The 10,103-nt window shown below is 53.1% G+C and overlaps 2 protein-coding genes across 7 annotated transcripts; one reads left to right on the top strand and one right to left on the bottom strand.

Moving 5' to 3' along the window:
- The first annotated feature begins 1,030 nt into the window (after positions 1-1,030).
- TMEM25 (transmembrane protein 25) lies at positions 1,031-5,653 on the top strand. Of its 5 annotated transcripts, none has more exons than XM_083588221.1 (8): positions 1,062-1,632; positions 1,726-1,875; positions 2,295-2,585; positions 2,868-2,999; positions 3,082-3,112; positions 3,451-3,551; positions 3,653-3,739; positions 5,096-5,653. In XM_083588221.1, the coding sequence occupies exons 1-8, from the start codon at positions 1,131-1,133 to the stop codon at positions 5,167-5,169; spliced, it is 1,368 nt and encodes a 455-aa protein (XP_083444347.1). In that variant the 5' UTR covers positions 1,062-1,130; the 3' UTR covers positions 5,170-5,653. The 5 variants fall into 5 exon arrangements, 4 of the variants coding, with proteins under 4 accessions (XP_083444349.1, XP_083444348.1, XP_083444347.1 ...); XM_083588220.1 differs by having other exon boundaries at positions 1,063-1,632; positions 1,726-2,055; XR_014542060.1 differs by lacking the exons at positions 3,082-3,112; positions 5,096-5,653 and having other exon boundaries at positions 1,032-1,632; positions 1,726-2,055.
- A 410-nt stretch (positions 5,654-6,063) lies between these two features.
- Positions 6,064-10,095, bottom strand: IFT46 (intraflagellar transport 46). Of its 2 annotated transcripts, none has more exons than XM_083588225.1 (12): positions 9,928-10,095; positions 9,752-9,848; positions 9,572-9,648; positions 9,281-9,414; positions 8,283-8,357; positions 8,107-8,200; positions 7,488-7,616; positions 7,263-7,381; positions 7,028-7,094; positions 6,838-6,898; positions 6,573-6,658; positions 6,064-6,397 (listed from the first exon to the last, which is right to left on the bottom strand). In XM_083588225.1, exons 1-12 carry the CDS (start codon positions 9,976-9,978, stop codon positions 6,302-6,304), a joined length of 1,086 nt encoding a protein of 361 aa, XP_083444351.1. In that variant the 5' UTR covers positions 9,979-10,095; the 3' UTR covers positions 6,064-6,301. The 2 variants fall into 2 exon arrangements, with proteins under 2 accessions (XP_083444351.1, XP_083444350.1); XM_083588224.1 differs by having other exon boundaries at positions 7,263-7,384; positions 9,928-10,091.
- Positions 10,096-10,103: the final 8 nt, after the last annotated feature.

The raw sequence follows: 10,103 nt of genomic DNA, 5'->3' as shown, positions 1-10,103 counted from the left end.
TTTTATGTTGTATTAATGGTTCAGATTGAGAAACAATACGTAGCTTGTTCCTAAGATGAGCTTTCTTACCTGAGGACTGGAACGTGGTCAATGTAGCACCAACTTTTAGAAAAGGATTCAAAAGGGATCTGGGAAATTACAAGCCTGTTTGTTTATCTGCTCCTGGAAAACTGGTGGAAACCAATTCAAGTCGCAACATTACCATACAGGGAGTAGGAGGAGCTCTAAAGCAGTGTTGTTCAACAGATCCAGACCCACCTCTGAGTCCCAAGCTGCAACATGGGACCCACTTTCACTTTTAATTTATACTTAATATTGCTAATAGTGCATGTTGTTAATTCTAAAATGGCAATTAACAGAGCAATATACATAGTGTTGCCTTAGCATTACTACTAAATGAAAACCAGTGCTGCAGTGTGGCGGGGGAAAGGAGCAGGCATGTGACTGGCCAGAAATATGTATCGTATTAAAAATTGGCACCTGCCTTTCTCCTGCCACATCAGAGCATTTGTAGAAATTGATAAAATGGGTGTCTCATCCGGAACTTGACCTAGTCTAGACACACATGCAATGCTCCTTTTCGTCTGCTCAGACTAAGCTGGAATCCAGTGTGTGGAATACAACACACGAGATCTGCGCAAAGGGATCTCTCCAAATTGAGTGAATGAGCAGTAAAATGGCAAATGCAATTAGTGATGCACAACGGATTAAAAAATAATAATCCAAGTTTCACAGACATGCTAAGGGGGTCTGAACTAACCAGGAAAGATCTAGGGGTCCTGATGGCAGAAGATGACCTGTCGCAAACACACTCATGTGGCCAAGTTCTGCTTTACACACTAATAAAGCACTCATAAACCCCATCACTTCTCAGAATCACCAGTCTTAAACTCCAAGTGTTTTAAAGGCGGCCTTCCTGATGCCTGTGGGAACTCAAAAGGAGGCGGAGTGAAGGCAAAAGCTTTCCCTGGCGGGGTGAGCTCAGGAGTCAAAGAATTGTAGAGTTGGAAGGGACACCCGAGGGTCATCTAGTCCAACCCCCTACAACGCAAGAATGTTAGGGATAGAAATAGACTGCTTTGGAATAAGGAGGAGCCAGCCAGACAGTTCTGGCAGAGCACCTCTTCGTCATGGAGAGGATAGGGGCCAGTGGACGGGGGGGGGCAGCTGGCAGAGGCGCCTCCCCCTCCCCCGTTCTCTGGAAAAGCTCGCCGCCGACAGCCCATTTTGCCCTCGAGGGTTTGCTACGAAGCAAATCTCCTCCGCCCGCCTGCGAAGCGCGGTCGTCGGCCAAGAAGGAGGTGAGGCTCCCGCCGCTGCCTCCCGTGCACACGGCGGAGCGAAGGATCCAGACCGGGATTGCCAAGGAGCCCACGTGGAGGAGGAGGCGGAGCGGCGGGCGGCTCTTGCCGGCCAATCATTGCAGCCGCAGCCTCGACGGGACCGGGCTGCACGGTGCAGGCTCCGCAGTGTGGGGAGCCAGAACACAGCGGGCCCCGCGTCCTGCCAGCTGGAGCCCATCAAGGTCGTCTCCTCGGAGCGCCTGCCTGCTGCCCGGCCGGCGGCCAAGGAGGCGTATGGCGCCCGGCAGCCCCCTCTCCGCCCTGCTGCTGCTGCTGCTCCCCCCGCCAGGTGAGAAGGGCGCGCGCTTCACCGAGGGGTCCCGGGCTATGGCTGCTCGCCCCCTCGAGCCGGCTAAGTTATGCTCTTCTCTGCTCTGCGCAGGCCTGGCCGAGCCCGAGACCACCATCGACGGGCGGGCGCTGTCGTTCAGCAGCCTGCAGGAGGCGGAGAGACGGGCCTTCACCTGCCTTTCCGCGGCGCCCAGCCTGGCCTGGTACCTCAACGGCGAGCGGCAGGAGACCAGCGGTTCCGGTAGGTTCCTGGCCACGGGCGACGGCGGCAGTGGCAGTGGCAACGGCGGCGCCTTCGAGGAGAGCAGCAGCAGCACCTTCGTGGTGACAGCGCGGCGCCTGGATCGCCAGCTCAACTGCTCCGCCACCGACCCGGCCACGGGCCACGTCTCCAACGCCTCCGTGCTCCTCAACGTGCAGTGTGAGCGGGGCTCCCGGGCTGGTGGGTGGGTGAGCGACTGATGGATGGCGCCTGGAAATGCCCAGACACTTCCAAGCTCAGCCCTGCAACCGGGGCTTCCTACCTCCCATGAATCTGGCGAGGTGTCACCTCCACCTTATCCTTCTGTCCCCCCCACCCTGGAGCCCTCCTGCTTCAAGACAGCGCTTTGCGGGCATGCCTAGGGGTACACTGTCTGGTTTTGTGTCTCCCGAAAACAGTTAAACCAGAAATCGTGAAGATGGATGCCCACTATGAAGAGGCGAGGGAGCCGGGACTCCTCCTGGTGCTCTTTGTGCTGGTCCAAGCCAACCCCCCTGCCAACATCACTTGGGTGGACCAGGATGGGCAGCTGATGGTGAACACCTCCAACTTCCTCATTGTGGACACCAAAACCTACCCCTGGCTCACCAACCACACCGTGCAAGTGCAGCTCAGCAGCCGGGCCCAGAACTACTCCTTCAGCGCCTCCAATGATGTGGGCATCATCAACTCCTCTATTCCGCTGCCCGGTAGGGGTTGGGATGTCACCGTCGGTTGGGGGTCCTGGTTGCATGACGGGCCCAATAAGTAAGTAGCAAGTCCTCCCTTTTTCTGCTTGGGTCAGCCCCCACGGCAGTGAGTCCTTAGGGCAAGTGCCCTGCATGGCACAGCCTGCCCAATAACTGGTCTCCTGTCTGAGAGTCTGGGGGAGAGGCTCTCCCATCACCCCGTACCAGGCAAGGCCTCAGGGTGCAGAGCTGGAAGGTAGCAAACACTCTGAGAGCCCTGACAGGCAATTCTGGTCTCCTCAGGTTTCCTGGACACCCGCATTGAGCTCTCCCTTCTGGTGCTTGTGGTGGGGTGTGTGGCGGCCCTGGCAACTGTCCTAGCCCTTGGTGGTCTCATCAGCTGTGCCATCTACCGGCAGGGCAAGAAGGCGGCAGGTAGGTGAAGGGGAAGCCAAGCAGGATTCTGCCTCCCCCTGCCAGGACTGGCCCTCCCCAATTCTCTTTCTTCACCCTGCAGGACTTGCCCCACCAGCGCCGCTGCCTCTGAGGTAACCTTCCCAGCCGCAGGCTCCTCTTCTAGCGGGACTGTGTTTGGGGTAAAAATGCTTTGCTTGCTCCCTGCCTTCCCCTCTCGTTGTCTGTATGGACACCACACTGGGACCCTGGCAGTAAGAGAGCGGCCCAGTTTGCTAGGCACTAGCCACAAGGAGACCACAGTCTAGTCCTGGCGGCAAAGGAACCGAGTTGGAAGGGTGCCAGCCAGTCTTCACTGGAACAGCCCAGAGAACCAGAGGCAGGGTGGAGAATCTGAAAGAATGTGGTCTCAGATCTGCCTTGGGGAAAGAGATGAAGCCTAGTCCAATGGGTTCTTCTGCTCTCACCACAGTGACTCCAACAACCTGAGGCCAATGGCAGCACGGCTTCCCCGGGCAAATATGTCCCTCCCTTCCAACCTACAGCTCAACGACCTCACCCCCGAGACCAAAGGTAGGGTAAAAAGGGGCCTGAAGGTCTCACCCTGGGGCTGGGAGGTATTTGAGGGGGGGAGGCACTGAAAGGCCCCAGCCCCACACCACTTTCCTCTACAGCCAAGGTCAGGATGGAAGGAGCTGCAGTGGAACAGGAGGAAGAGGCCCGCTCTGAGCCAGAGAACAACTTCGCCCTTGTAGAAAGAGGTAAGAAGCAAGGGCTGGGAGGTGGCTGCTCTCTACAGCTAGGGGTTCAGGTTGCCCTCTTTACTGAACGCCAGTTTTATTTTGTTTTAATGAGGCAAGTTTGGGCTAAGGGAAGCTGCACCAGATATTGGGCAGATGCCCCCCCCCCCTAGATGTTTTCTTCTGGGGAGGTATCTGAAGAGCTGGGTCAGACAAAAGAACGACCATTTAAAACATTATGTTTTGACTTAACTAGAAAAGAGATCTTTAGCGCACAGTGACTAGAAAATGAAAATGGCAAATTCCCTGAAAGGTGATTAAGAAAGGAACTGAAATAAAAACAGCCAGCATTATAGCATCTCTATATACAAATCCATAAATACATAAAAATAGAGCATCCATTTCTGCTCACCTCATCTCAGAGAAGGTAATTGAGGAGCTGGAAAACGTTCAGAAGATTATTGAGGGCTGGAGTAGCTCTCTTATGACAAAAAGTACAAAGTCAGGGGCTTTTTAGTCAAGAAGATGATGAGGGTTCATAACAGAGGTGTACACAAGTATGCCTGTTATGACAAAAGTGGTGGGGTTATTCATAACATGTTAGCCAATGAATCTGATTAGCGGGAGCTTCAGGATAGAGGTAAAGGCCATTTTCATACAACACATAATGAATTATCAATTTAAAATGTTTCCCTACCTATGGGTTGTGAAGTCTGCAGGCTTTATAAGCAAACACAAAATAACCATTGCTGGTAATCCTTAACCAGTATGAAGAATAGCTCTTACAGCTTTTCTATTTCTTGATGTTTTATAGTCCTGTGTTAACACTTCTAACATCAGAAAGACTCGAGTCTTTCATTTTTAACACTTGGGAACCACTCTGGTGGCAGAGAAGACTTTTAAGGCCCAAAATTCATGTGATGGAAATCAAGGGGTTGCCATATCACATCAGTTTAGACTTGCACTTTGGGATCCACTGCTTTAAAAAGATAGCAAGTTTCTGAAGTCTTATCAGTGGCAATTCCTTGGAACAGCTAAATGGAACTTTGGCATTCAGAAGCAGCATATACCTCCATATACCAGGTTTAGGGCCAAATGATGACAGCTGTAGCCTTCTTCCTCAGTTAGACAGGATGACCTTTTTGGCTGGATTATGCTCATAGGGAGGGCCCTGAACCACCGGTTTTGAGTCTTGCAAGTGCTGTTTGGCTCTCCCCACACTCTGGCTTACAAGACACTGCCTACATCCATTCAGATAGACATACTCAGCCCTTTCTTAACAAAAAGGCCAAAGAAACTGAAATCTAGCCTCTCAAACAATACGTGCTGGGGTTGCATATCTGTCAGTAGCCCAATTCAGTTTCTCTGGCCCTGCAGGTTTTGGCCGATACCCTATGGTTGGATACATCTACAGAGCTTCCAGCATGAGCAGTGATGAGATCTGGCTGTGAGGGCTGTTGCTGCACCCACCAGCAGGCGTGAAGAGCAGCAGCGGAAGTCCTGAGGAGGCGGACTTCCAAGGCAGCTTGAACTGCAGGAATGGGGCCTTGCACCTCTAAAGCAAGATCCCATGTGTGAGGCCCCAGTGCCTGAAAGGAGGATATTGATGACTGTGGTCCAAGGAAGACCTGCAGCTGCCAAGGGCTGCCCCCACCCCACCCCAAGCTGCAGTACATCTCTAGGCCCACCAAGTGACTCGTGTTCCCGTGAAGAACGTCCCTCCCACTATAGCCATCGGTTGGCCCACTCCTCCTTCCTCTTCCCAACCTCAGGGATGGCTCAATCTGCATGTGATGGCTCTTCCTTGGCATGAAGGGGGCCAGCCAGGCCACCGGGAAACTGGCAAGCCCCGGCGCTGCTGCTGCTGCTGCCAACTGAGCTGAAGCATGCTGCTTTGTAGCTTCTGCACTTTACAAATAAATGGCTGTGATCAAAGTGCCATCCCTGTCCTTCCCCTTCAGAAAGCCAATGGAGGGAACCACAGCCTAAGCCCAGGCAAAAGAGGCAGGGCTCAGAAGGAAATACACATTGTGTCTGCTCACCACTAACAGATTTGGCAATGTTCAATGGGCTGAGCTGGCCAGTGTCTGAGCTGGTAAATGACACTTTAAGGGAGGAAAAGGCTCCTTGCTCATTTAAGACTTGTTGCATTTGGATTCTGAGCCCTTTATACGGGCACCCCCTGTACACTACAACAGAGGAATAAATCTGGTCCTGCATGTAAGTAGAGTCTAAGAGCCCCAAATAGCCACAGTACTCTGAAATTGTTATGGGTCCATCCACAACTCAGGCTGCAGCCCCAGCCTACCCTCCACAGCTGTGAATCTCCTTCAAGGACAAAGTAGCACTATGAGCAAAACTTTAATAAGGCAAATTCTCACAGAAGCTGTACAAAGAAAGGTAGATGAGATGCTGGTGGCTTTCTGAGTGGTCAGGGGCCTTTGAGCCAGATCCTGACTGCTCCATTAGGGCCATTGGAAGCCTGAATAGCAGTTGCCCAAACAAGAAGGCCTCAGGCCCTGCAGCATCACAGGCTAGCACTTCTCTGGAACAGGTCCCACCTGGGGCAGGAAGGCAGGTGTCTCAGGTAAAGCTCAGGATGTCTGTCTCGCCAGCCTGTGAGGGGGGATTGGAGGGAGGGCTTGCAACCTTCTTGCCCTCAGCCAGAGCCTTAAAATGCTGCAGGAGAGAGAAGGGGGCAGGGAGAACACCATCATTTTAGGCAGCTCTAGGGCAAGACCGCTCCAGGTGAGGCTGGGGAAAAGACTCAGGGAGCAATCCATTCAGCAGTGCCCCCACATGAATATGGACACCAGACCAGAGCTGCTGCTCTTCAGATCCTTGTGTCTCCTACCTGTGAATTTTTGAATTCTGAGTAGAGAGAGAAAAGGGTGTGCAGGGACTGGATATGGCCCTTGTAGACAGGAATGTCCAGAATAGCTGAAGAGAAAAAATAATGGCTATTTAGTCTGATTCCAACAAGCAAGGAGACTTTTGCTGGGTGGTGCATAGCTGAGGGGCATTTTGAGAAGAGGCCAATTCCGACACCGACTGGAGCAGATCTCTACCCCTAAAAGGATTGGTATAGGTGAGCACCACATCAGCAAAAGGACACTCACCACATATCATGTCTGTGTATTCTGCCAGGCTGCAGTTAATATCTGCAGTGGGAAGGCTCACCTGAAAAGCAGAGAGGGAAAGGTCAGCTCAGTACTCTCTTTCTCTGCATGAATCTCTTTAGAGGCCCACAAACTTCTCCCTCCTGCCAAAACTAGAAGTTGGAGAGGGGGGACAGTTGGCAGACACTACCTTTCCCAGCAGTTCTTCAAACTCAGGGGACCACTCCTGCATCAGCGTGTCTATATCAGGCATGGGCCTACAAGGAAGAAATACCAGGGAGCAGCTTGAAATGGCCATGGTTCCTCCACACAGAGGGTGCATTTGCAGAGTGGCTTTCTTCCTCCACCCCCAGCACAGAGCAAAGGTGGGGCTGAGTGCTGGCAGGCCTTGCCCTTGCCCTTATCCCTCCCTCGAAGAGGCCCACCTAGCATAGTGGACTGTAGCTGGGGGCTTGCAGCGATGCAGCTCACTGATGCTCTCAATCCAGCTCTCAATGGCTTTGGGATTCTTCTCAGCATTCTCCAGGCTCTTCACTTTAATCTGCTGCTAGAAACAGAGACCAGAACATGCCCCAATGTGCCTCCTCATCAGAGCCAAAGACTGCCTTGCATCCAAGAGGAGTCGCTTCACCCCCCTTTCTCCCACTTACGGCCACATTGTGCTGCTTAGAGTTTTCCGTTAACCAGAGGGAGAGAACAGTGGGGTCGGACTGCTTGGTCGATGGCTCATCCAGCACCAGCAATCCAAGATTATCTGGCTTCCCATCAGGCCGTGGAACCTATGAGAAACAAGCCAGGGTGTCCTTTGCACGTGAGAGTTCCCATTATTCTATTCTTCATGTACGCACCCAGGTATAAGACCAGTCAAGAGAGTTTCTGCTGGGAATGGTCAATCACCATAACAAAATGTGGCCCTGCCTGCTGAGAAAGCCAAGGATCTGAAAGAAGCCTTTACTGCCCTGTCACACCAAAGGCCCCTCTAGTTCATCATTTTGTCCTCTCAGTGGCCAAGCAGATGCTCAGTGGGAAAGCCATAAGCATCACTTCAGGGCAACAAAAATTATTCCCACTTATCTACAAGGATTCTGCAAAGCAGCTAATCTTTCAGCACTGTTGACTGTGGGTATGGAGACAAAGCAATGACAGTGCTGCCCTGTTGCACCTCCATAGAGAGGCGACAGTTCTCTATGGACATCGCAGGGAAAGAGACCTGCGTGGCAGTTCTCAGCCAGTGCTGCATGTAAAGGAGTGTCAGAATGAATGCAGTACCTTTAAGAAGGCATCAATGTCCCCAACAGCTGGAATGAAGTCTGGAATGAAAGGTTTCAGCTTGTGCTCCAGGTCAATCATTTGTGAAGAATACCTGAGGAGCAGACACCATGAGCAGAAGCCTGAAAAGAGACACGCCTGCCCACAATGCGGCCAAGATCCACATTACCGCTCACCTCCGGATGTACTGGAAAAGCTCCTTGATCTCCAGGGAAACTGGCAGGTAGTCATAATCTGCTGAGTTGTATGCCCTGGGGAAAGAGTCAGTGGTGAGGCTGGGCAGGAGGCAATGGAAATAGGATGTGTTCAAAGGAAGGGTGAGGAAGAGTCTGACTTCAAGGAGAGACAAAGAAAAGCCAGCTTGCATTCTCACTCTCCCCTATCCACCCCACCACCCTTAAACAAGACTGCCACCCCTACAGGCGAAAGATATTTCCTCCTGAAGCAAATAGCACCTTCCATAAGACCGCATCGGGGAAGGTTTACATTCTTCCACACCTGCTGCAATCTTAGCAACTGCATTATTCTCACACTCCATTTTTTAAAACCTGTAAGTTTCATACAGATTCACATTTAATGTAGCACACAATTTAGTAGGGGTGGGTGGTGCCAAAAACAGCAAACAGACTGGTCTAACTAAGAGGATGCCGGACTCCAATTCCAATCAGCCCCAGCTGTCAGTGTGGTTAATGGTCAGGTATAATGGACGTTGTAGTTCAGCATCATCTGGAGATCCAGAGGTTCCCTAACCCAATATTATGGACTGCTATCCTACCCAAGTATGGGGACCTTTGGAAGCCAGCAAAGCCTCACTTAAAAGGTGTAACTTCAATGCTTGAAAGAACTGTCTTTGCTATCACACAGGAACCTTCTCAACTTTCCAACTGGCCTATGCCGGGAGTATGTGGGTGAAAGAGGCTGAAGGCCAAGGAAGGCTCCAGGACTTGTTTTTGCTCACTGGATTCTTGGCGGAGTTAGGCATCCCTTGCCCACCAAAATCAATCGACTTAGGAAAGCATGTTCCTGGGCAGTCTAGTCTTCAAGGCTGGCACACACCATGCCTATTGGAAACAAGGGCACGATAGCATGTAAGCTTACTAACATGTAGCAAATATATTGGCAGCCAAGCACATGCCCTTCCTAGCCAACTTCCCCCTCCCCAAATGGCAAATACCCCTCCAGAGGAGCGCCGTGCTCTTCATCGTCGTCATCGTCATCAGAGTCCGTTTCTGAAGAGTCGTCGTCCTCGTCTTCTACCTCGTTCCCACTGAAACGAGGCTGGGAGGCCAGTTGGGAGGCCTTCTTCTCCTGGGGGAGAGGGGGAAAGCGAAGGAGTGGGAGCCAACTCGGCCCTCAAGCAGCCCCATCACCACCACGACCCCAGCCCACTGCTCCCTTGGCCCTCCAGGCAGGAAACAGGAGGAAGGGGACGGGAGGGGGAAGGAGGCTGCTGTTCAGTGGGTACCTTGAGTATCTCCTCGTCGTCCTCCTCGCTGCTGTTTTCGGCCAGGCTCTTGTGCTGGGAGCGGACGCGGCGAGGGCCTGAGACGGTGGCAGGAGAGAAGGACCGAGTCAGAGGCGGAGGGGGCGACCCCCCGAACCCCCAGACCGTGTGCGCTGCCCCTGTTGTCCCAGCCCCCCATACCTGGCTGCGGAGGGCTGGGCGCGTAGATGCTGGCCACGTCCTCCGTCTCGTTGACGTCCAGGCTCTCATCGTAAGGCTGGTTCTCCACGATCCGCGTCTACGAGGTGGGGAGAGAAACGGGACGTGAGCCGGATCCCCTTGAGCACCCAGCCCGCGAAAGGCTCGCCCTCCCTCACCTGTAGGCCGGCCTCAGGCGGCGCTGCGGGAGGCGGCGGCGCACCCGCCATATCGCCAAGTAGGACCAAGTCTTCCCCGCGAGCGAGCGAGGCCTAGGCGGCCCCGTCTCCAGGGAAACGGGAAACGAGGCCCTCGGAGCCCTCGCGAGAACTCGCCTTCCTCCCGCTAGAGTGGC

Source organism: Podarcis filfolensis (genome assembly GCF_964270895.1).
Source record: "Podarcis filfolensis genome assembly, chromosome: 15".
Lineage (NCBI taxonomy): Eukaryota > Metazoa > Chordata > Lepidosauria > Squamata > Lacertidae > Podarcis > Podarcis filfolensis.
The sequence above is the reverse complement of the archived record's forward strand: the minus strand, read 5'-3'. Positions and strand labels throughout refer to the sequence as shown.